Raw genomic sequence first — 27,391 nt, 5'->3', positions numbered from 1 at the left:
ATTTAAAAGCAAAATAGTAAGAGTTCAGAGTCAGCAATATCCCTCTAAGGTTAAGAAGTAAAGATGGTAGGATTAGGGAACATTGTTAACAAAGGAAATTGAGGATTTGATCAGAAAAAAGAAGTAAGTGTATGTCAGGTATGGGAAATGTGAGTCCTTTGAGGTTTATAAGAGGATATAGTAGAGATCTTAAGAAAGCAGTTAGGTAAGGTAAAAGGGGATGTGAAATGGCCCTGGCCAACAGAATTAAAGAGAATTCCTAAATCTTTAATAAATGTATTGGAAGCAAGAGGTTAACTAAGAGTAGGTCACCTCATAGACCAAAAAGGAAGTCTTTGTGTAGAACGAAGGGATATGTGTGGTGTTCTGAATGAATACTTAATGTCAGTATTCACCAAGGAGAAGCTTGGGGAGATGGAGAATTTTGGAAGGTGTATGCTCATAGTCTGGAACATTTGTGTATCAGGAAAGAGGAAGTGTTAGATATATCGATGAACATTAAGGTGGACAGATCCCCAGGGCACGATGAAAACTATCTCAGGGTGTTATGGGAAGGAACTGAGGAGATGGTTGGGGTTCTCACAAAAACTTTTGCATTATCTTTAGCTATGGGTGGGTACCAGAAGACTCGAGAACAGCTAATGTTCCCATATTCAAGAAGGGTGGTAGGGATAAGCCAGGAAACTACAGACTGGTGAGCCTTATGTCAGCAGTAGGGAAACTATTGGAAAAAATTCTTAGAGATGGAAATTATGATCACTTGGTAAGGCAGGGACTGATTATGTGGAGTCAGCATGGCTTTGTGCAGGGGAAATCATGCCTCACAAATCTGATTGAATATTTTGAGGATGTTAAATTAATTTTTTTTAAATTAAATTTTATTTACAGCGTGGTAACAGGCCCTTCCGGCCCAACAAGTCCACGCCGCCCATTTTAAACCAATATTAACCTACCCGTAAGTCTTTTAGAATGTGGGAGGAAACCGGAGCACCCGGAGGAAACCCACGCAGACACAAGAGAACGTACAAACTCCTTATAGACAGTGACGGCAATTGAACGCCGATCGCTGGCGCTGTAATAGCGTTGCGCCAACCGCTACGCTACCATATGAAGAAAATTGATGAAGGTATGTTGTTAAACGTGGTTTACATGGTCTTTAGCAAGGATTTTGACAAGGTCCTGCATGGTTAGCTGCACAAGGAAGTTATTGCACATGGGATCCAAGGCGTTATGGCAAACTGGATCTAAAATTGCCTTAGTGATAGGAGGCAGAGGGTAGTGTTGGAGGGTTGTTTTTCTGACTGGAAGTCTGTGACGAGTGGTGTACCACAGGGCTCGGTGCTGGGACCTTTGTTGTTTGTCACGTATATAAATGACTTGGATGAGAACGTCTGTGGTTTGATAAGCAAGTTTACTGATGACACGAAGATTGGTGGAAATGTGGATAGCGAGGGTGGTGGCCAAAGGTTACAGAAGGAGATAGATCCGCTGGAAAGTTGAGAGGAATGGTGGCAGATGGAATTCAATCCAGACAGGTATGAGGTAATGTACTTTGAGTTGTCTAATACTGGCAGGGCATATACAGTAAATGGCAGGGACCTTAGAAGCATTGATGTATAGAGCGATCTTGGGATGCAAGTTCATAGCTCCCTGAAATGGTGATACAGGTGGATAGGATTGTGACAAAGGTATTTAGCTTGCTTGCCTTCAACAGACAGAGGCACTGAGTATAAAGGTTGGGGCATCATGTTGCAGGTGTTGCAGGCCACACTTCGAATATTATGTGCCATTCTGGTCACCGCACTATATATAGGATGTGATAGCACTTGAAAGCGTGCAGAAGAGATTCACCAGGATGTGGTCTGGAATGGAGAGCTCTAGTTACTCACTGAAGCGCAGGATGCTGAGGGGTGAACTGATAGAGGTTTATAAAATATGAGGGGTGTAGGTAGGGTCATTAGTCTTTTTCCAAGGGTAGGAGAGTCTAAAACTAGAGGACATAGGTTTAAGGTGATAGTGGAAGTATTTAAAGGAGATCTGAGGGGAAAATTTTACTCACAGAGAGTGGTGGGTATATGGAAGAAGCTGCCAGAGGTGGAGGTAGAATCAGGTGCAATCACAGCATTTAAAACGCATTTGGAGAGGTACATGTATAGGAAAGGAATAGAGGGATATGGGCCAACTACAGGAAAATGGGATCAGCAGAGATGAGTTCTTCCAACAGCATGGATGAGCTGAGCTGTGCTGTGTGACCCTTTGACTCTCTATAACAAATGTCCTGTTATTGATTGCAGCTCTACACAAGGATACTGCTCTAACATATCGCAACCTCCCCCACCTCCACCCACAAACACCTTTTAAGTAATCATATGAATTACCTGTGAGGCACAAAGAATACCAAACAAGTCCAAATGTGTTATCCTTGCAACAAGTGCACAATTTCACTCCTCTCCACCTGCTATTTAAGAAATACTATAACATCCTATATGTTCATTCCACCATGCAACAAAATGTACACTTGCAATACAGTCCCTCCAAAGGGCAACACAAGAATCACAAGTAGAACTTATAGTTTTCACGTAATGGGGACTATTTTGTGTTTTGAATTTATACTGTCATTAGCTTCATGTTTAGGAAAATTTCACAAGCCCTTCCTTACAACTGTATTGATTTTGCCATTTTCATTTGTCATACTGTCTCGATGGTGTAAGTGTGCAAAGGGTTTTGCTGCTCCCCACGATTCCAAGTATCTGGTCATTCTGACAGAAGCTCTCATCTTGGCTCCATCTGCTGTGTGCCGATGTCTAAAGTGATGCTGTGGGCTACGTCTCTCTGCCTGTAAGTTTTAAAATAATGATGTTAAAGACCAGTAATTCCTAAAGGTCTTATTGTACAGCATGCAATAACATACATATTGGTAGAGCAGAAACTTAAAGTGATCCCTTAAGATTTGACCCATCTTAAAGGTGCTTCACTCCCTGGATTCTAAAACAAAATTGTTATCATGTTTATTAACATTTGCAAGTTTTTTTCTCTTCTTTCATCTAAGTTATAAGTGACTTTTACTCACATAAAAATATATACATGCATAAGGATTGATTCTGTAAATCCTTGTACATAGTGAAGATTTGAAAAATCTCTCCAAGAGTGATGGTATCATGGGAAGAATAATTCTGTGAAGGCAAAACCATGCAAGCAAGACAATATGATCTGAAAGTTTAATCAATTTCTGTCAATTCAACAAGCTCAGCTTCTTAACTTTTAGATTCAACCACGTATTTTCCATTTGGTTATGCCTAATTAATGAGTATAGGTGGGTGCAATTTCTTAGCCATTCCCAGCCTCACTGAATTGGTCAGCATGGTTTCATGCTGCACCACAAGCTTCCTCACTATAAAAATAGGCCCCACTTTGGTGTGTCCACAAAATAAGGTCAACAGCTTCCTGTCACAGCCGACAAAAGGGAATAGAAACACCATTTAGCTGCAAACATGCCCCGAAATTGTGCTTTTGTTTGTGACATGATCTAATTTCAACGAAAAATGAAATGTGATTGAAAATTGGGGACTGTTTGGGAACCACACATAACGCTACGATATTCATAATGAGTTGCCATTAGATCTGATGGCTTAATTCAGAATGGAGGGCTCTTGACAAGCATAGTGGCATCCAATAATGCAAGACTTTCATCTTGGATGCCTGGTTGTAGATCACTTATGTAGAAGTAAGGTTTCCACAATAGCCAAGAGGCTTGTGTTATGAAGAGGGTCTGACTAAGCAGGTTTCAGGCTGCCACCAGCAACCAGGGTTGGATAGCTTTGCTTCAAGATGAGTACTTACTTGGTTTTCCTTTGCAAGCTCTCACAGCACCAACCCCCGGCAGAGCTACACCCCTCCACAAAACTTCTATTTGTTGTGCAACCCACTCAACACCCATCAATTTGCTGACGCAACCTGACTATCAACCACCTGATCATTGATCACACTCCCCAGTCTACAAGGCCCACTTTGCAGACACCAAGCACCCCAGCCACTTTCCAGTGCACAATACTAGATCAACATGCTCCACCACAGCCAGCAAAGGGGAGTGGGAATGTTGGGCTACTGCACTCAGGAATCATGCTTTCCTATTCTGCTCCCATCCACCAGCCTCTTTCTCCCCTGCCTCTGGCCATCAGTTACAACCTCTGATTACCAAGCCTACCACCCTGACAACCACTCCTCATCCCAATCTCTCTATCCATTGATTGCCCATCCTGCTTCCTTAGGAAAGGCCAATTCGGTACTTCACAAAATGTTGGGCCACCAAATGTCCTACTGATGGTTACACATACTAAACAGTCATTGACTCAATGTGAGCTAACTGACTAAAATATTTTAGAGGCATCAACCAATTTTTAACCATTGGTTTCTGACATTGCAGTAAATACCTGGCAATGACAAGCATTCTTCCAATTCAAAAATCTTTACCAAAGCAATATAATAGTGATCTTTGTAAAAGCATTGGATGTCTATTATTTCAAATACACCCACATTACAAATGGCACTTTGTATATATTTTATTTCGATCCCTTGTAAGAGATTCCTTCAGTGATTTCTCGGATATCATTTTCTACCCATTATGTTGACTTCCTAATGTCAACGCAGTACAGGTCAGGGATTTTGTCCATGGTATATAATGAAGGCCAGGTTGGATCAGTATGCTAATATTTGGTGGGGTGGTAATCAAGCACTTTCCAATTAATGTTCGGTGAAGAGATCCAATTGAAAAATTCACTTGGGTGATTCTTTTATCCCTGTGGTAATAAAGGAATACACTGTAAAATATTGCACAAGCAATAGAGCATTTCATTAAAATTAAACCGAATTCTTTGATTTAAAACAATACTCTCATTTATGTTCATGCTTAATGGAAGGAGTGATAAGACTCCATACTGAATCATAGAATCATAGAACAATAGAACAATACAGCACAATACAGGCCCTCCGGCCCACCATGTTGTGCCGCCCTTCAAACCACTCCTAAGACTATCTAACCCCTTCCTCCCACATATCCCTCTATCTTAAATTCCTCCATACGCTCATCTAACAATATCTTGGACTTGACCAATGTATCAGCCTTCACCACCAACCCAGGCAGCACATTCCATGCACCAACCACTCTGGGTGAAAAACCTCCCTCTGACGTCTCCCTTGAACTTCCTCCCCATTACCTTAAACCTATGCCCTCTTGTATTGACCATTGGTGCCCTGGGAAAGAGGCGCTGGCTGTCCACTCTATCTATTCCTCTTAATATTTTGTATACCTCTATCATGTCTCCCCTCATCCTCCTTCTCTCTAAAAGCCCCAGCTCCTTTAGTCTCTCCTCATAATCCATACTCTCTAATCCAGGCAGCATCCTGGTAAATCTCCTCTGCACCCTCTCCAACGCCTCCACCTCCTTCCTATAATGAAGCGACCAGAACTGGACATAGTGCTCTAAGTGTGGTCTAACCAGAGTTTTGTAAAGCTGCATCATTACTTCATGGCTCTTAAACTCAATCCCACAGTTTTCTACAGAAATGTAGAAGATCTACAGTTGAAGATCTATCTTCAACCTTGTGGTTGAGTTACCTGAAGATCTACAGTTTTCTGTATGGTGCAAGCTGGATGGACTGTCTTGAAAACAGGAGTGAAATTACAAAAGAAATTAGGCTAACTAAAAGAAAATATACAAAAACAAAATACTATAAATGTTTCAAAATCTGAAACAGAAACAAAATGCTGGAAATATTGTTAGGCAGCGTCTCTGCAACAGCAGGATTTCTCTGAAAAAATGTTGGCTTCAGATATTTTATAAATATGTAATGAACAAAAGGACAACAAAGGAAATGGTGAGGACTTTGGAAGACAAAAACGATAGCCTGCACGTGGAGGCAGCAGACATGAGCAAGGTTAATAATAAGTATTTGGTGCCTTCTTCAGCAAAGATAGCTATGAAACAGGCTTATGGTGAAATGAAGGAAGTGATTAAACACCATGGGAGAAAATATTAAATGAATTAACATCTTTGAAAGTAGGTGAATTGCAAACCCTGAATGAACTGTATCCCAGTCTGTTAAGAGTATCAGGGGGTGAGAAAAGATTCTCTGAACATCTTTGGCGTCAGAAGTGGTGTCAAAAGAAGGAAAACTGCTGATGGAATACAGTTGTTTAAAAGGGAAAAAAGGATATGTTGAGTATTTATAGCACAATGTATTCAGTATCGTTGGCAAGAAAATTACTGAAGTACATTCTGAAAGACGGTATTAATTTTATTTATAACAGCACAGATTAATTAAGGAGAGACAGTATGCATATATTAATGTATATCATGCTTGATTAATGATTACAATTTCAAAAGAAGCAACAAAGAAGGCGAGGAAGGTTTGAAATAGGTTAAATGAATTTTATGGATTTTAGCAAGACAGATATGACAGACTGCCCAGAAAGATTAAACCCATGGGATTCAAGGGGTCAGGCAAATTCTATCCAAAACTGACTCAGTGCCAGGCAGCAAAAAGGTAATGGTCAACAGGAGGTTTAATGACTGGAAGGCTGTTTGCTGTGAAGCTCTACAGAACTCAGTACAGTGGTATGTATCAATGGTATGGAACTAAATATAAGAGTCATGAATAAGACATTTGCAGACAACAGGAAATCTGGAAATGTGGTTCATAATGAAGAACAACGCTGTAGGTTTCAAAGATTTTGATGGAATACTCAGATAGATAGAAAAGTAGAAAGCTGAATTCAATCCAGAGAAATCACAAGTAATTTATGCAGGGAGGGCAAAAACAGCAAGGAAATGCATAATAAATGGTGGGATACTAAGAAGTATAGAGGGAGAGGGAGATCTCTGCATGAACATCCACCAACCACTGAAGGCAGCAGGACAGGAAAGCGATAAGATGGCACACAGGAAATTTTCTTTATTGGGTGAGACATAGATTACAAGATCAGGAAGATTATTCAATACCTGCATAGAACATCATTGAGGTCGCTGTTCACATTTCTGGCACTTCATTGCAGGAAGGATGCAATAGCAATTGAGATGGTGGCAAGGAGTTTTATAAGGATGCTGCTTGGGATGGAAAAGCTTAAATATGAAGAAATGCTGTCTAGACCAAGACTGTTTTCTTTGGAATGATGTAGACTAGAGTGGAAATTCAATAGAGGTGTATAAAAATTATGAAGCCTAGACAGGGTAACAAATTAAGACCTATTCCCCTCAAAGGCAAGTCAGCAACTAGAGGACATAGACTTAAGTTGTTCGGTGAAAATAAGAAAGGGATGCAGGATAAGCCATTTCTCCTCTCACATCTGCTCTGTTATTTAATAAAATCATTCCTGATTTTTTATGTCAGTTTCATTTTCCTGTACTAACCTGATTTCCCTCAATTTCCTTAATATCTGTCTTGCATTTACTCAGTGAATGAATCTCCAAAACCTTTTGGGTAGAAATTTCATCTTATCTCACAAATCCTTATCTTGACACTGTGACACCTGATTGCAGACACCCCAGTCAGGAGAAACATTATTTAGAATCTAGCCTTCCCATTAGGATTACAGATGTTTCAGGATATTGCCTCTCATTCTTCCACATTTAAGAGAGTACAGGCACAGTTTGTTTAATTGCTCCTCATGCAATAATACCCATATATGAGAAATCAGTCTGGTATATCTTCCTTGCATTACCTCATTTTGAACATATTCTTAAGTAGAGAGATCAAACCTTTAAATAATATTCCAGGTGCAGTCTCACCAGAATGCTATATAATTTAATTAATATGTGTTTACTCTTGTACTCATATCCTCATGCAATAAATGCCAGCATTTCAACATTTGCATTCTTCATTGTTTGCTGTATCTGCAAATTAACTTTCAGTGATTCAAGGAGACCGAGGCACAAGGCCCTTTGAACAGTTCATTTATTCAACAGCTTATTTAAAAATATTCTGCTTTTTTTATTTTTTTAAAAAAGAAAGTCGATGCCCTTACAATTTTCCACATGACATTCCATTTGTAATGTCCTTGCCCATTTCCCTTGCTTGTTTCTCATTGAAACCTCTCAACATTCTCCTCATAATTCACATTGCTGACTGGTTTTGTATCATCAGCAACTCTGTATCATTAGCAAACTTGTAGATATTACATTCTTTCCCTCATTCAAATCATTGATATAGGTTATGAACAGCTGGTGTTCCCACAAGCTACAATTTTGTTCAACAACCTCTTGTGTGTACCTTTTTGAAGTTCTTTCAAAGTCAAAATACACCACCTCCACTGTTTCCCCTTCATCTAATCTACTGGTTAAAGATTTGCCAAACATGATCTCCCTTTTATAAACCCATTTTGGTTCTGTCTTTTATTATTAGTTTCTAAGTATCCTGTTACTGCTGCAACACTACTATTACATAACAGATTCCAGCACTTTCCCTTCTATTGATTTCTAGCTAACTGGTCAATTGTTCCCCATTTTCTCCCTCCCTCCTTTCTTAAATAATGAGGTTGCATTTTCTATCTTTCGATTTTGAAGGATAACAACCAGAGGGTTGCCCACCTCCATTGCTACATCTTTCAGATGGACATGGAGTTAGTATGAGTTCCGAGAGATTTATTGACTTTCCACCCCATAAATTTCTCCAATACTTTTTTCCAGCTCATTCACTCTATATTTGTTGTTCTCCACTACTTCCCAAATATTTTCTTTGTCTTCTTCTGTGAAAGCAAGCTTGATGTAAACGTTTAACTTCTCTGCTGGTTTCTTATTCCTCTATATAATTTCTCTTTTCTCTGTCTGTAAAGGACCCATACTAACTTTTGACAAACTTTTCACTCTTACATACATATGGAACTTTTACAGTCTGTTTATATGTTTCTTGCTACATTATTCTCATATTCTACTTTCCCTTTCTTTACCAAAGTGTTGATCTTCCTTGCAGACGCAAGAGGCTGCAAGTTCTGTGTTTGGAGCAGAGGGATGTCCACATTTTGGGTCGAGACTGTGCATCAGGTCCATCCCTCTTCTTCCACAGATGCTGCCTGACCCACTGAGTTCTTCCGGCAGTTTGTTCGTTGCTCTTGATCTTCCTTTGCGTAATTCTGAAATTTTCCCAAATCCTCAGGCTTACAGCCATTTTCGGCAACATTATAAATCTTTTCTTTTGATCTAATACTATCTTCAACTTCCTTGTTGGTCACATTTTGACCTCTTTTCCTGTTCAGTTTTATGCCTTAAAGGCACATGTATTTGCTGTAAAATATGGACTAATTCTTTAAATGTCAGCCATTGTTTGCTTCTATAATTTCCTAATCTACTACAGCCAACACATGCCTTATTCCTTCCTAGTTCACATTGTTTATCTTTAAGACTCTGGTTTCACATTGAACTAGAAAACTTCCAGTATTTATATCACGTTCTATCATGCTATGATCATATTAAAAGGATAAAAGAGGAACTGAAAAAAAATATATCATTCCATGAGTTCTGTAGATTCTCTGTAATTTGCTGCCTGACAGGCAGTAGAAGCAGTTAGCCTCAATGCACTTAAATTGCACTTACATGAGCACTTCAATTCTTGTAACATATAAATGAAAGAAGCAATGGAAATAGGATTAGCTGGCATGGAACAAATGGCCTACTAGCCATAAATCTTATTAAACCCTATGTTATCATGCAACATTTAATTTTGTTTTCTTTTCCAAATCCAGGATTCTCATAACCAATCAGATAATCTAGGTCTTGTTAGAGGGGGCTTTGGAAGAGTCAAGTGATGGAAGTTTGAAGTGAGTCAATTCTCTGCAGCTGCCTTCGTAACCTGAAACAAGGTGATACATAGCATCCCATTTAGCTTGCAGTGCTAGGGAAACACAGCTGGTTAGAATTGTCATTGGAGACTCAGTTTTGATTTAATCAATAGCTTTATTGATCAATGATCCTATTTGGACATACAGAGAGAAATTTACCAGTGCTTTGAAATGTAGGGGCAGAGAATACTTTTGGGGAATATTTTCATGGCTCTTGGAACAGTGATGTATTTAGTATAAAACACGCTGTCACACAACAATGTCCATATCTGATGAAGTCACTCAGACATGGTTTCTGTAATTGAGCTGGCAGGCATGTCAGTACAACTAATAACAAACAACAACTCACTGGAATGTTCGCTAAAAGATAATGTCCCTGGATATGTCAGTTAGGATAATACAGATGAGGATATGTAGAAAAGACTTAATTGACCGATTGGTTCCAGAGGAGCAGTCTATGCAATAGCTACTGGATGTAAAGAGATAAAAAAGCCACAGGCTTGTTCTTAAAGCAATTAACCTCAGCAGGAATAAAGGAAGAGGTGGTATGTTAGTGAACACAAACAGTCAGCAGAAGAAATGTGGTTACTCTTAACAGGCCTATTAAGTACAGATGAACTTTGGAGGGATGTGACATTGATTGACTGACTGAATCAAAGGGATGCTTTGTTAGGATCAGAAACTGACCAGGGGCAGGGGTCTCAACTTGGGTTAGTCAAGAAGTAATAGTTTGTACATTGGTCAAGAAAATGTTTGCCTCTGATATGTAACCTCAGAATTGGATGACATAGGTCATGTAATTATGCTTAAATATACAATAATTATTGTTTTAGCTGCAGTTTTTAAGTTACACTGGAACTGTGTATTTGGAACACTTCTTTGCCTATTCTCTAAATAAAAACTAATGAACAGAAGAATTTGAGCCTCAACTGGTTACAGTGACTGAACTCTCTCTGCAATAAGCACTGTGATTTTAATTTGATCAATTTCAGCAGTTTCAGCAAAAAATGTGTTTCTATCCAAACTCTCTAGATTTGGTTATATTGGACAGATATCTATTGGAGAGAGCTAGCATTCCCCATATTAGCAAATTTCTCCACAATGGATTTCTCTGTTAGTTGGATTGTTAATGGGCCTCCTTACATGTCTGATGTCTGGTTGTCAAAGAGTAAAACCCACAATAAAACACAACAAAGCCAGCTAGAAAGCAACTGAATGCAAAGTAAACTATAATTATTAGATTTACTATTAAAATAGCTGAAAATTAAACCTATTTTCATGGCACAAAGTAAATTCAAAGCTTCATAACTAGAATTTTTTTTCAAGGACAGGTTAATGACATAATGAATGCATTGTACAGCTAAATCTAGAATGAGAGAAACCAATTAATAAATAATAAGGTTTATTTTTCTGAGTTATTCAATTCTCCAGTTATTTTTCTTCTCAAAGTAACCTTGCCATTTAAGTAAAATGCAAGCCCCCTCAGCATCCATGGTAGTCTTTGTGCGTTCAGGGGCAAATTCCTGCTAAAATGTTTGTACCATTTTTTTTCTTTCAGCTGACCATCCTTTCTAATTCATGAATTTTCAGGTTCATAAGATTCAAATAAGACAGCTAATATTTGAGAATGAATAGTACAGATTGGACCTTGATGGCCACATTGCTCTAGATTTGTAGTCACGCAGGATCCAAGTTCACAGTTCACATGCTACCAATTTAAAGATTTATACTGTAAAGAGGAGAGTAGGTTAACCAATTAACCTACCTTTGGGTTAATCACCAGGTGGGTCCTGATGTTATGTTCCTTTAGGTAGGGATCTCTGATATGTCCATTACCTTCCTCCACTTTATACACACCATTCAAATGCTCCAGTGTGATTGATGTAATATGCACACGACTAGCACAATCAAAAATAAGAACATTAAAAAAATGTAATATTACATAGCATGCAAAAAATAAATGTTAAGAGACAAGAACTGCATGGTAGTTCAAACTTAGAAACTGAACATGCACAGATCAAAAGAATTAATCTTTAATGTCTCAGTGTTGTTGTCTCAGTCACATCAGGATGCCAAGAAACTACATGCAATGACTATATCAATTAGACAAAGTTCAACTCTATATTTTGTTGTAAAGAAATTATGGAACAATTATGATAGTTGAAGCCAGCTGAAGTTGTAGATCTTGAAGAAAGAGAGAAGGAAAGATCGCTATCCTATTAAATGATCATGACAGCTGACAACATACTCTTGAGTTTTCATTGCAAGTGTAATCCCCGATCTTGCTCTCCTCCCTTCCTTGCATCACTTTGATTCTGTTTGTAACATTCTCACCTGAGGCTGAAGTTTATCTATCCAATTATAGTTCAGGGCCAGCATTTATAATAGGGGCTGACACTTCAATGTAGTATTGACCAAATAATGGAAATCAGTTGTTAAGTTGAGGACAAATGCATCACTTAAGCTGGAGATAAAAGAACTCCTGGTACCATTTGAAAAAAAGCAGAAATGGTATCCTTATATTTGTCCACCAATCAATATCGCCTAAAACAAACTCATTCCCGTTTTTAAAGCCTTCAATTCAAAGTGACCAACACATCATGATAACGTGGAGCCTTTGTTAAATCACAATAGAAATGACAGAAACAGGGTGGAATATTCAGAGGAAATTCGCAGCTCAGTTTTCTTGCCTATTTTTCATAATCACATAAAATGCAAAACTAAAAAAGTATGACCGTCTTGAAATTTTGGCACACCCAAGTGCACATTGCAATGACACACTGAAGGCCTTTGGCTCTGCCTTGCACTGCTTTGTAGTGGAAAATGTGTCTAAGGACAGATCTGGGGTTCCAGAGGTGAGGAGCTGATTGAAGCCATTGGCTGTGAACTATGGCTTGGACATTGGTTGAGTGAACAAGGGCCTGTTCACTGCAAGAATCGTGGCTTGTGATGGGTTAGTAGGTCTGGGTCTCCTGGTGTCAGGACACAGATTAGGTGAGGTAGAGCAAGGGGCTGGTTTCATGTGGGAGAGAAGGGATGGGTTGAGAAACCAAAGGTAAAAGACTTATTTATAGGAGTCCCAATCCAGGGCAGTTTGATGGACTTTCCTGGGCAACTTGGTCTAATTTCTCCTACAGTGCTCCAAGAGTAAGCATTGTGTGAAGAACGGTGTCACACCATACACAAAATCATGTTGGGAATGCCAGAGTGAATCATTTTGGGAAGCGCCCAATCAGCTTAGTAGTGTGATGCAGAAACATTTGCAGAAGTGTTTCATTTTAGGCAAGATCAAAACTGTTATGAGATTGAACTTCGAGGCCACCTTGTCTCATTAATTTATATTCACAAAGAGGAAAATTATAATAAGTAAACCACATGAATTTATATGTAACTTGCTTCACGGATCACAACCCTTCTTTTTACATCTAATATATGTTTTTTTCTGTTTGTAAGCAACATGGTTATAAATAGCTGTAATCCTTTGTGGGTTAATATGATTTAATGAGCCATCTCCTCCTTTGCCAGTCAGCAGCATCCTCCCTCAGCCAGCATCATGACATTCAGTTTCCCCTCATCTCCACCCCACCACAGACATTGTCTCTGTTCTCTCTGCCCCTCCTCCTCTCAGCAACACATCTGATTTCTATCTTTTCCTACTTCTAATGAAAAGTCATAGATTTGAAATGTTCACTCTGTTTCCCTTTCTACAAATAGTTGTGGAGTATTTCTGACGTTTTCTGTTTATATTTCACATTGCCAGCATCTGCAGCTTTCTGCTTTTCAAATCCACTCCATCTGCCAGGATCTTTTGATGGCTCTTCTGCAGTTGGAAGTTTGGAAATTACAGCATTAAAAGAATTTATTTATTCTAACATGCCTAAGCTGCATTTACACCAAGCCAGAACTGTCAACTTCAATACCATTGATGTTATTCTTCTGTTTTCACCCTAATCTGTTTCATTTTTCTCTGCTGTAATTATCTATGCAACTCTTTCTTAATTGACTCAGCTTCCCTAGGTACCTGGAGAAATATGTTCAATATTCAAAAAGATCTTTGTTTCAGGAATTGTATCTATACTGTGTTTAATTATCAATGGAAATAATTTTTTTACTGCCTACTTTTGTGAGCACTTTCATAACTATGAACTAGTTTCATTCATTTTTACCATTCCTTAATCATTGCTGTTCCAATGAATGCAGCTAGGATATTTCAAAATTCACTTCCTTGCCTTCATCCAATTAATTTCCATTTCGCTTATTCTGTAGATCCTTTTGGTAATAAGGAGCTGCATAAATCTGCATTCAGTTGTTCAAATATCTTGCACAGATTCATTACGCCTCTTTTAGTTTGTATTCAAAGCCTTTATATGTAAAATCCAGGATCCCACAGCTCTTTTTATGCTGATCCTCACTTGCAATCATGCTTTTCATGATCTGTGCATATCCAACAATTTTTTGCTTGTTCCTTAGAATCCCCAACAGCCACCAGGACATTGAGGAGCAGATATGCAGGCAGATTAGGGAACAGTGCGAAAACAACAGGGTTGTCATAATGGGTGATTTCAACTTCCCCAATATAGACTGGGACCTCCTTAGTGCAAGAGGGTTAGATGGGTTAGAATTTGTTAGGTGCATCCAGGAGAGTTTCTTAAAACAGTATGTGAATAGTCTAATTAGAAGAGGGGCCATACTGGATCTTGTATTGGGAAATAAGCCTGGCCAGGTGACTAACCTTTTAGTGGGGGAACATTTAGGAAACAGTGATCTCAACTCTGTAAGTTTTAAGATAGCTATGAATAAAGATAAGAATAGATCTTGAGGGAAAGTATTAAATTGGGGGAGGGCAAATTACGAGAGTGTTAGGCAGGAGCAAGGGAGAATTAATTGGGAACAGCTGTTTTTGGGCAAGTCCACATCTGACATGTCAACGTTGCTTAAAGACCAACTGCAGAGAGTACAGGACCAGTATGTTCCAGTAAGAAGGAAGGACAGGATGGCAAGGTAAGGGAACCTTGGATTGCCAAAGGGGTGGTGAATTTAGTCAAGAAGATAAAGGAAGCATAGGTAAGGTTTAGGAAACTAAAATCGAACAGGGCCCTTGAGGAATATAAAGAAGCCAGAAAAGAACTCAAGAGGGGAATTAGGAGAGCTAGGGAAGGGGGGTGGGTGGGGGAGGTGGGGGCCATGAAGTGTTCTTGGCAAGTAGGATTAAATAGAATCCCAAGGCATTCCATATACACATCAAGAGCAAGAGAATAACTAGGGAGATGGTAGGACCACTCAAGGATAAAGGAGGGAACATGTGTTTGGAGAAGGAGGATGTGTGTGAGGTCCTAAATGAGTACCTTGCATTGGTATTCACCAAGGAGAAGGACATGGAGGATTGTAAGATCAGTGTGGAGCATACTAATATGCTAGTGCATTTTGAGATAAAGAAAGAGGTGATGTTGGGTCTCTTGAAGAATGTTAAGGTGGATGTCCCCAGAGCCTGATGGGATATACCCCTGGTTATTGAGAGAGGCAAGAGATAAGATTGATGGAGTCTTGACCAAGATCTTTGTACCCTCTATAGCCACATGCAAGGTCCTGGAGGACTGGTGAGTAGCTGATGTTTTCCTTTGTTCAGGAAGATAAATAGGAATAATTCTGGAAATTATAGACCAGTGAGTGTCACGTCAGTGGTAGGGAAACTATTGGAGAGGATTCTTAGAGATAGGATTTATGAGATTTGAAAAAGCATGGCCTAATAAGGGAGTGTCAGCATGGTTTTGTGAGAGGGAGGTCGTGTCTTTCTAAATTGATTTAGTTTTTCAAGGAGGTGATGAAGGTGATCAATGAAGGAGGAGCTGTGGAAGTCGTCTATATTCAACAAGGTCCAGCATGGCAGGCTCATTCAGAAAATTAAGATGCATGGGATCCATGGTGACTTGGCCATTTGGATTCAGAATTGGCTTGCCCACAGAAGACAGAGGGTAGTGGTCAATTGGTCTTATTCTGGCTGGAGGTCTGTGACAAGTGGTGTTCTGCAGAGATCCATACTGGGACCTCTGAATATCTATATATATCTCTATCTATATCTCTATCTATCTATCTATCTATCTATCTATCTATCTATCTATCTATCTATCTATCTATCTATCTATCTATCTATCTATCGATCGATCGATCGATCGATAGATAGATAGATATGACTTGAATGAAAATGTGGATGGGTGGGTTAGTAGGTTTGCAGATGACAAAAGATTGGTGGCATTGTGGATTGTGTAGAAGGTTGTGAAAGGATACAGTGGGATATAGACCAGTTGCAGATATTGGCAGAGAAATGGCAGATGGAGTTTAATCTGGGCAAGTTGAGGTGTTGCACTTTGAAGATCAAAAGCAAAGAGGAAGTATACAGTTAATGGCAGAACCTTAAACAGTGCTGATGCACAGAGGGATCTTGGGTTCCAAGTCCGTAACTCCCTGAAAGTGGCTGCACAAGTTAAAAGGCTGGTAAAGAAGGCATATGGTAAGCTTGCCTTTATTAGTCGAAGCATTGAGTTCAAGAGTCAGGAAGGTGTGTTGCAGCTTTATAAAACTCCGTTTAGGCCACATTTGGAGCATTACATTCAATTCTGATTGTCCCATTATACGAAGGATGTGGAGGCATTTGAAAGGGTGCAGAAGATGTTTACCAGGATGCTGCGTAGATTAGAAGGCATGTGCTATGAGGAGAGGTTGGACAAACTAGGGTTAATTTCTCTGGAGCAGCAGAGGCTGAGGGGAGACCTGATAGAAGTTTATAAAATAATAAGAGGCATAGAAAGAGTAGACAGCCGGTACCTTTTTCCCAGGATTGACATGTCCAATATAAAGGGCACGCATTTAAGGTGAGAGGGGGATAGTTCAAAGGAGATGTGCGGGGCAAGTTTTTTCACACAGGGTGCCATGGGTGCCTGGAATGTGCTGCTGAGGTGATGGTGGAGGCAAATACAATAGAGGTGTTTAAAAGAGGATCTTAGATAGGCACATGAATATGCAGAGAATGGAGGGATATGGATCATGTCATTAGCTTAATTAGTTCAACACAACTTTCTGGGCTGAAGGGCCTGTTCCCGTGCTGTACAGTTCGATGTTCTTAACAGAATGTTTTGGAGTATATTGCCACATTGTTCTTCAGAAATATGATACTTTACATTTATTTAGATTAACTTACATTTAGGACTTTTTTTATTCGATATCTTAGTGCTATTTCAAGATTTCCTAAGAGGACGATTCAACTACCACTAGAAGGCAAAACAAAAATTGAAATGGTTTGGCAAACTGAAAATCTTGGTATGTGATTTCCAGATCCTTCTGAACGTTTAATTAAATATGACTACTATGCTAAAACAGTTTTTCACAATTTACTACAGTCAATATGATTCCCTGATAACTATGATAATGAGGTCAAAAATCACAAAAATATATGTAAGTTACAAATTGATTAATTAACCAACAACAATTTCCACAGCAATATAATATTGCAGGAGAGTTTGCTACAAATTTTAGTCAAGATTCTTGACTTTTCCCATCCCATTGCATCAGAAGTTTGGCTCACTGGGATTCTGCCTGTCCTCTACCCTGACTTCTGTAAAAACAAGGTGGAATTAATTGCAAATTGTAGGGAACCAGATGCACTGTAAATCTGCAGCTGCCAGACTTTCCAGGTTACTATAACATGACCTTTGTGTTTGCTGGTTGGTTTAGGACTCAGCACAACACAACATTTATTAGACTGATGAGCTGTACTCATGGAGACCAGGGAAGGGAAGTTGAGATGGCAAGTCTCTTTTTAAATAGCTGGTTCAGCCTATTTAGATAAGGGCTGAGGGGGATATGGCTGTTGTCCACAGGGTAGAAACAGGGTTTTTTCTATTGCAAGGGAAATGCAGGTGCCAAAGACATGCCTACAGAGGCACATGACCCATGGGAATTAGATGTCTTCCTCTTGAACCCAAAAACTCCTGAAAGGACTGTACCGGATAAGTGTGATATCAGCTTCCGCATTTGGGCAATAACAATTAAGTTAGCTTAACTTTAATTTACAAAAGAAAATCTTGTTAAGTGAAACAACAATAACCATTGTGTTTCTAATGGATCCTAAGCAAATTTATCACCAGCATTGTTCAGTAGCTTATGCTCACATCTGGCACAGCGCCTGGCCATAGGGAAGCAGAAAGCTGGCAGGACCAGCATGAATGAAGGTATGTGCCAAACTAAACTTACCTTCAAAGCCAGAAACAGACTTTAGTGAGAACAAGGATAAATAATAGTTTACTTTCAAAATGTATTTCATAGCTTATAATTTAGATACAGATTTAAAATATTCATTATTGTGTTTCAAACTGTTGTATTTGAAATATGAGTAATCCTGACAACCTTTCAAAACTGATTTTATAACAGCTTAAATAATTTGGTTGCTGTTTGTTAATGGATGAATTCATATTTACTCACTTTACATTCAATGACTTCTGAGGCTTATTAATAGAACAACAGGAGAACATTTTGCAGGTAATAAAATGTTCCGCAAAAGGTGATTTATCACAACTTATAACATTATGACATTAAAACTCATTTGTATCACAGTAATGAAAATCTGGATCCCTGTTTCTGCCACTTGTCAATTTTGGCAACATTCCCTTTTCGCAGCTATATATGTATTGCCAATAGAATATCCCAGAATAACATTTATATCATATGCAGTGTAAAAGTTCCAAGAAGTGCTTGAAGAAGAGATTTATCGTAATGGACTTCCCATGTAAATGAAAATACCAAATCTTCTTACATTCTGGTACTTCACATGGGTATTCACCAAGGAGAAAGACATGGATGATGCTGAGATTATGGAGGGGTATATTGATATTCTAGATCATCAATATTAAAAAAGGTGTTGGGTGTCTTGAAAAACCCCAGGGCCTGATGGGATCTGTCCCAGGATACTGAAGAAAGTGGTGGAAGCAGATATGACAGCAACATTTAAGAGGCATTTAGACAGATATATGAACAGGGCAGGGAATAGAGGGAAATGGATCATATGCAGGAAGATAGGATCAGTTTAGATTGGCATCATGGTCAGCACAAACATGGTGGGCTGAAGGACCTGTTCCTGTGTTCTGTGTTCCATGTTCCCTTTAAAAACTCACTTGGCATACTGGTCTAGAAAACTTGAAGCCAGCATAATAGAGTTAAGAATCTGTGATTTTACCACCAGAGGACAGATTAGGGGATGATTACATACTGTACAGAGAGGTTTGATTGCTGAAGGACTCTTCCCGCAAAAACTCCTTAGAGTGCAACATGATGTCACCGTCTTCACCTCTGTGTCTGGCCAGGAGCCTTCCCCCCCCACCAGTCCTGACCCTCCAAGCTTCATAATTTCTCTTCCACCTGGTCCTTTTACTTCACCTGATGTCAATTATGCCAATTTGTCTACTCATTTGATTAGCTCAGATCTATTTCCCTCCAATCATTCAGTACAGTTTTTTTCTCAGGCCAACCCAAACATCATTTTCAAAACTCATGACAAAGAGCAGTTACTAAGTGCTCCCTATTTCCTTAGGTCTGTTCCTTTTTCTGAAAATTCGTCATGGCTTGAATGGTTAAGTTATGTTTTCTATCTGCTTTGATGCAACCTAACTTTCAGAATTTTTATCTTGGATTTCCAGCATCTATGGTGCACTTGTTTTTAGTTCTTTAGATGTTTATCATGGGCACAACAAGGAACACAGATAGAGGAAGGAATCTTGTTTTATGCCAGAACAAACTCGCCTTGTTTCAGTTCCAGGCCTTGAAACGTGTTATGACTGCTACAAACAAAACCGGTATTGTTGCAAGTGGAAAATTTTGCTTCTTGTGTACTTCAGGGCTTAAACCTCAACCGGGAACAGCTGCATCCTTGGTTAAATATTAATAAGGGTTCCACATTTAATGCAGCACAATTTTGTGATAAACCATTAATCAGATAATTAGGTCCTGCAGACACTTGCAATAATGTATTATTTGACAGGAAGCCAAATTATGGATAATAACTAGATGTCCTAATTGAGTGTTTTCCACCTCGCTACATTTCCCTAATGATGCATTTAACTAACAATATTTTTAAATCTGTGATTGGGAGCCTGCTGTTTCTTCCCCCAGATGTTATTGCACAAGGCATCATTGAGAAAAGGTGTGCCTGTATTAGGACATAGAAGGAACAACAGTACAGCATGACCCATGGCATTTGTACTGACCATGATGTCAATTGAAACTAATCTGACCTGCATATGCTCTATATCCCTCCATTCCCTGCCTGTTCATGTGTCTGTCTAAATGCCTCTTAAACATTTCTATTGTATCTGCTTCCACCACTTCCCCCGGCAGTGCATTCCAGGTACCCACCACTCCGTGTAAAAAAAGCTTGCCTTGTAAACTTCCTATAAACTTTCCCCCTCTCACCTTAAAGTTCTGCCCTCTAGTATTTGACATTTCCATCCTGGGAAAAAGACTCCGACTATCCAGCCTATCTATACCTCTCAGAATGTTATGTGGTTTAATCAGGTCACTCTTCAGCCTCCATTGCTCTGGAGAAAACAATCCAAGTTTGTCCAACATCTCCTTATTAGCTAATACTCTCTAATCCTGCCGAAGCTCTTCTGCACCCTCTCCAAAGTCTCCACATCCTCCCTGTAGTGTGGCGACCAAAATTGGACCCAATACTTCAAATGAAGCCTAGCCAAAGTTATATACAGCTGCAACATGACTTTCTGACTTTTATACTCAACACCCGACCGATGAAGGCAAGCATGCCGTAGGCTTTTGTTACCACCCTATCTATTTGTGTTGCCACTTTCAGGGAGCTATGGACTTGCACCTGAAGGTCCTGCCATTAACTGTACACTTTCCCCTCACATTTGGACCTCCCAAAATGTAATAACTCACATTTGTCTACATTAAATCCATCTGCCATTCCTCTGTCCATATTTCTAACTCATCCTTTGCAACCTTCCTAACCATCCACAACCCTGCCAATTTTTGCATCATCTGCAATCTTACTAATCAGCCCACCTGCATTTTCATCCAAATCATTTATGTATATCACAACAACAGAGGTCCCAGCTCTGATCCTTGTGGTAGACCACCGGTAACAGACCTCCAGTCAGAGTAACACCAGTCCACCACTACATCCTGTCTTCTAGAGCCAAGCCAATTTTGAATCCAGTCCCATGTGCTTTAATCTTCTGCATCAGCCTACCATGTGGGACCTAGTCAAAAGCTTTACCAAAGTCCATGTAGACAAAATTCACAACCCTGCCCTCATCAATCATCTTTGTTGCCTCCTCAAAAAACTCAATCAAATTTATAAGACATGACCTACCCTGCAAAAGCCATGCTGACTGTCCCTAATAAATCTATGCATTTCCAGATGTGAATAGATCAAATCCCTCGGAAAGTTCTCTAATAATTTGTCTACCACTGATGTAACGTTCATCGGCCTGTAATTTCCTCGTTTGTCTCTACAGACCTTCTTAAACAAAGGAACCACACTTGCCGTTATCCAGTCCTCTGGGACCCTGCCTGTGGCTAAAGAGTATACAAAGATCTCAGTCAAGGCCCCATCAATCTCCTCCCTTACTTCTCTCACCTTTCTCATTAACCTGGGATAGATCCCAACAGGTCCTGGCAACATCATCTTAATCCCCTTCAAGTGACCCAACATCTCCTCCTTCTTGATGTCAACATGCCCTAGAATATCAGCGTTCCCCTCCCTGATCTCAGTATCCACAACGTCCATCTCCTTGGTGAATACTGATGTAAGTACTCATTTCGTGCCTTGCCCACTTCCTCTGACTTCAGGCATAAATTCCTGTCTTTGTCTTTGGGTGATCCCATCCTCTCCCTAGTAACCCTCTTGTTTTTAATGCCTTGGAGTTCTCTTTAATCCTGTCACCAAGGACATTACATGGCACCTTTTAGTCCTCCTGATTCCCTGTTTAAGTTCTCTTCTACTTCCTTTATATTCGTCAAGGCATCTGTCCAACACCAGCTTCCTAAATCTTACACATGTTTCTTTTCTTCATTTTGACTAAATTTGCAAGATCTTTTGTCATCCAAGGTTCTTGAACCTTGCCCTCCTTTTCTAACTTCTTCACAGGAACATGTTGGTCCAGAATTCTGACCAGCTGGCATTTAAACGACTCCCACATGTCAGATGTGGAGTTACTTAGCAACAGGTGCTCCGTCTACTCTCCCCAGCTCTTGCCTAATACTGTTAAAAACAGTCTTGTCCTAACTTAACACTTTCCCCCTCCAGGACATCCTCTCTAAGTGCCACTGTGATATTCTTCCTGATCAATCGTGCAACTCCCCCACCTGTTATTCATCCCTCTGTATCACATCTGACACATCTGTATCCTGGAATAACAGGTCCCAGCAATGATCCCTGATGAACACCACTGGTCATGGACCTCCAGCCAGAATATTCCACCATTACCCTCTGTTTTCTAAGGGCAAGTCAATTCTGAATCCAAACTGCAAAGTTTCCATGGATCCAATGCATTTTAACCTTCTGGATCAGCCAGCCGTGAGGGACCTTGTCAAATCCCTTACTGAAGTCCATGATTCAGATCTTTTCTCTATTCCATTTTAATGCCATTTTGCTACACATCTTGACCTCAGAAAATCCAGTATTGTTGGTGGTGTGGGGTGGGGGTTTGTAGTCGGGTGTAGTGAGGAATGATGTAAGAAAAGGATTTTTTCCAGCAGCTTCAGAGAGCCAGGAATACCATGAATGTTTCCTCTCATGAAGGAAACCTCCCTCTGGCTTGGAATTTCTCACACATACAGTCCTGGGGCCCCTCACAGCCAACAACATTTCCACCAGACTTCCAAGTCCTGTGACCTTGTCCCCCTTCTCCCTTGATACCACAAGGCCAGCCCAGCAATGTTCCATCCTGACCTAAAATCTCTGCGGGATCCCCAATTCCCAATAGCTTTGGGCTCACCCACTTGCGTCTTCCCTGTCCCCAAATGTCTGATCTTTCCAGGCTCTCCACTGACGTGCACCTGACCCCCCTTCACTCAGAGTATTTCTGATGTCTAATCATTCCAGCCCATAGCTCCCCCACATCTTCCCATCTACCCCCGCCCACTGATGTCTCCTCTGACTGCTGATCTCTTCAGGTCCTCAATTAACATCTTTCTGACCCTAGTCTATCCAGACCCCACCTCATTGCCCCCTAAGAACTGATCCCTCTCTCCTCCCTCTCCCTCATTGGATGCAGCCAGTTCTGAAGGTTTACGCAGTGAACAAACAGATATCTCCTCAATCTGATTGGCTGCAAAACAGAGAACTGAAATAGTAATCTGCACCTTCCATGGCAATACCTGAGAAAAATCTATTCTTTTGGGTCTCCCAAGAGCAAATGAAGCCACCATTTACTCCCTGCTCTCTGGTAATGTCAGAGTCTTTGAAAGTTACATCTTTGAAATTGATTATTAACTTAAACCAGGTGTAAAGCAAAAATTTTTTTCCAAAATTACTTAGCTTGATGACTTGTCCGTTTGCAGTGTCTAATCTGGCTGACGTTAAAACACTTCACACTCTTTTCTCAATTGTAGGAAATTACAAATCTCAGGATCACGATGTTTCAAATGGGTAGAGCAATTTCTACAATCTGATACAGCACCTTTTTGTGATTAGAATCTTTGTTGCTGATATTTACCAGGAGGCTGAGAGAGAATACAGGCAAGTTTTGGGTTAACATTTCTGTCTCCTTTTGCAGTCTACATCAATCAAATGAACAAACTGGCTGCTTATCCAACACCAGGCTGCAGCCAGAGAGCAGAGAGGGGGAGGTAGGAAGATGGGTTGGGCTGGAGGCTGGGGGTAGGGTGGGGGAGGGGGACAGAGGGGTTGGGAAGGGGGCAGGGGTGTCAGGAGAATTCAGAAGGGTGGAAGGTGGAAAAAATTAGTGGTGGCTGGGGTGAGGGAGGTCAGTAGATTTTGGAGGGTGGAAGCAAGGAGATTGAAGTAGTTGGCAAGATGAGATCAGAAGGGATGAGGTTGAGGTTAGATCATAAAGCAGAATAGAAAGGTCAGGGGGGGAGGAGATTGATAGTAGCCTTCACCCCAACAACTTCCAGAAATGGTGGGAGGAAGTCCCTTTTCTTCTTTACGTCTATGGCTGTTTACTCACTGGTTTTCCTCTCTTCCAGTATAGCAACACACCTTCCAAGTTCAACACCGACCTCCTCAATGGAATTGAAATTGTCCCTTGTACAATTTATCCACTGCCTTCAATGTTAAAACAACATGAGAAATCTGGATTGAAGCTGATAGCCACAAGGAAAAATGTCATTAATATTGCAAAGCTGAAGGAGAAATGTGGAACAAGAAGTACTGACAATGTGCTGCTGCTGGCTTCATTACTTCTGAAGAAACTAGCCAGGAGGGAAAGATATGCAGGAAATGAACCTCGTATTCGCCAATCTTGGCTGTTAGTTTTCCTCTTAAATAGAGTATAGGTAGTAGACATATGGAAAGATAGCTAATAAATTTAAAAGCCAAACATTAAACATAGTAGAACATTTGAAGCTTGCTTACCCTGGAACACCTCCTGCTTCCATGTGATTCGCAAGGGTAACATCGTGTGACCAGACATCATACTGCCATTTCTGTAATCCGATGACACCACATAGAACGTTCCCTGAATGAACTCCCACACGCATGTTTATATCAACTCCTGTGGCATCTCTTACCTTCCTTAAAAGTACAAGATGGAAACGAGTATGAGCAACTTTTGTTCAAGGTTGAGAACAAATTGAAAATTAACTCCCAGTTATCCATTTCAGAATTCTAGTGCCAACTCTTTTCAGCAAATGTGGAGTGGATTTTCATTTTCACAGCAGCTTGAGAAGGGAGAGTGGCAGATCAGGGAATTTCCTTTACACTGTGATGCTGGAAGAACTCAGCAGGCCAGGCAGCATCTATGGAGGAAATCAGGCAGTCAATGTTTTGGGTCCTGACCCGAAATGTTGACTACCTGCTTTTCTCTACGGATGCTGCCTGGCCGTCTGAGTTCCTCCAGCATCATCATGTTTTTCATCTATAGTCCTTTGTTTCTCTACCTTCCTTCACACCATGTTTATTTCAGTCCTCCTCCAATCTTCCTCATGAATACCCTTACTTTAATTAATCTATCAGCCAAAAATTAACACTCCAGATTATTTTGCAAACTTGCTTGGAATATTGAAATGATTGCCTACAGCTTGTAGGTGGTTTGTCGGTATAGCTATAGGGCCAAATGCATGCATGCCTTGGGTTCTGTCTTCAAGAGCATGTCCCATCTTGCTCTAATTTTTGGAATGGGTCCTCCAACTGAATACAATCAATCTACATGAATGAAGCAGTTTAAATTTACTTATTCATTCAACTGGTGTTTTGTAGAAGGGGACTCATTAGACAGGTACTGTTGAGATAGAATGATTTTCCCACTTCCAGATGCAAATTGCTACTGAATGTCAAGTTCTTAAGGAAAGTAATGGGCTTTTTGAAATGTTGCATTTCAATAGCTTATAATGATTTATTCATGTGCAAATCACTTTACCGAGTGACCAGCAGTTATTTCCTAATTTTAAAACAACCTCAAAAAGCAAGACACGTAAAGGTATCAGCTTGATCAGTGATCCTCAATATGTTGTGCTGTTCTGTAAATGATCCTTCTCTCATTTGATTATCAATGGCTTTCAAATCATTTGTTCTGCTGAAATACTTAACATGTGAATAAAACTGAATAGCTCAGCAAGAATGGTAAGTAGAACAAGCATTGTCAATGCAATGTGGTACTCCGAATGCAGTGGGAAAAATATTGGGAGACAGCCTGTTACAGATGGCAAAGGCTGTATCCATTATCACAAATAGCTTGCCACCACTAACTGCTTTCAGACTAAAGAACTAGCAATGCAAATTATTATTGACCTTTCATTCACCTTTTTCAATTATACTAAATAGCAAATCTATATGTCTCCACTACAGATGATTAGAGGGCTGTGGCACAACTACAGCACAGCTTTTACATGTCAAGAATTCTGATAGCAGAAGGCATAACATAAAATCACTATAATATTATAAAATCAACATGATATTTTTGATTCACTGAATGATACAGTACAGAAGATCACGACTGTGTCAGGTTGAAAGAAAACCTGCTCTTTCCCTGCAAATCGTTCCTTTTCAACTATTTCTTCAAACATGTTTTGAAAGTTATATTTGAATCTGTTTCTATCATTCTTTAAGGAGTGCGTGCCTAAGGTCACAATACAAAATACTTTTTATCCTCATTGTGGCCTCTTGTTCTTTTCCCAGTTGCATTAAGTCCACGTTGGTGATTTTGAACATACTGTATCTGCTAAATTCTCACTGCCCATTCTCTGCACTGAGGAGAACAAACCAGCTTCTGTAGTTGTTCCAACTAATGAAGTCTTGTTTCCCTCTGTCTGCTCCCTCTCTAAGGTCTTGACATCTTTCCTGAGGTGCTGCCTGAGCTGGACATAATACTACAAATGAGACCTAACCAGTGATTTATAAAGGCTTCACATAACACATTGGTTTTGTAATCAATGCTTCTGTTTATGAACTAAAGGGTCACATATTCTTTTTTTAATATCTTTTCTTACCTTCCTATGACACCTAGAAAGATTTGTAATTGGTTCACCATCCAGTCTCCTTGCATTTGCACACACTTTAAAACTAGGGTCTAAGAATTTATGTAGTTTACCAAAAGGCTGTTCGTGTTTGTGCAGGTAAGTGACTTCCAGAAGTTTGTTCTGAGTCCTCTGTGTGACGGGTATTCACTATCCAGGGTCAGGAGGCTTTTTGCTAAATTCAGCTTTTTAACAAAGTGGAAGAAACTGTCCAAGGTTCAAGATATTTATTGTTCATCTTTAAATGGTACTTTTTACCCATGCTCTTGAGAAATAATACTGTCCAGGCTCAGGAAGCCTGTTGTTAACTTAACTGACACTTCAACCTAATCAGAAGAAACAACATTGTCTATGTAAACCTAAGCATCCTGCCATCTGACCTGATCAATGCAGTTATGAAAACATCACACACAGGTGACTGGAGAAAAAAATGATATAAATAATAGAAGGCAGTAAGGGTGGAGAGGAGTTACAGAGATGAAGATATAGAGTCCACTCCTTAGCCTCGACCCAAGAAGGATCTCTTCCCAGAGCCTTCTTTTTGCGATGGATGACATGTTCATCTGCAACTCATTGGTATGGTTTTCTAGTTTTGTAAGAATTGGACTTGTTTTTGGAGATCCTTTGTAGAATTGAAATCTCTGTTAGAATTTACTCCTCAAAATAAATGCGCTCCATTTAAAATAAAATAACTGGGTTTAATCTGCCTTGTTGGCTGAAAGTACCTCCTCCTTGGTTGGGAGGGAGGACTCACCACTCGAAGTAGTGTTTATTGACTGATAGGTTAGATGTAGAGAGGATATTTCCTCTGGCTAAGTCGTCAGGAAGTTAGTGCCACAGTCTGAAAATAAGGGCTGG

At 39.9% G+C, this 27,391-nt stretch overlaps 1 protein-coding gene across 3 annotated transcripts in view; it reads right to left on the bottom strand.

Annotated features, from left to right (window-relative positions):
- Positions 1-27,391, bottom strand: part of LOC127570729 (adenylate cyclase type 2-like) — a 390,852-nt gene that overhangs the window by 61,846 nt on the left and 301,615 nt on the right. For all 3 annotated transcript variants that reach the window (XM_052016520.1, XM_052016521.1, XM_052016522.1), the window contains exons 10-12: positions 24,435-24,593; positions 11,595-11,727; positions 2,660-2,836 (exon numbers count right to left, since the gene is read on the bottom strand). In XM_052016520.1, coding sequence (XP_051872480.1) covers positions 2,660-2,836; positions 11,595-11,727; positions 24,435-24,593 — 469 coding nt within the window. The remainder of the gene's footprint in view (positions 1-2,659; positions 2,837-11,594; positions 11,728-24,434; positions 24,594-27,391) is intronic.

The sequence above is a fragment of the Pristis pectinata genome, chromosome 5, assembly GCF_009764475.1.
Source record: "Pristis pectinata isolate sPriPec2 chromosome 5, sPriPec2.1.pri, whole genome shotgun sequence".
NCBI classification, from domain to species: Eukaryota; Metazoa; Chordata; class Chondrichthyes; order Rhinopristiformes; family Pristidae; genus Pristis; species Pristis pectinata.
The sequence above is the reverse complement of the archived record's forward strand: the minus strand, read 5'-3'. Positions and strand labels throughout refer to the sequence as shown.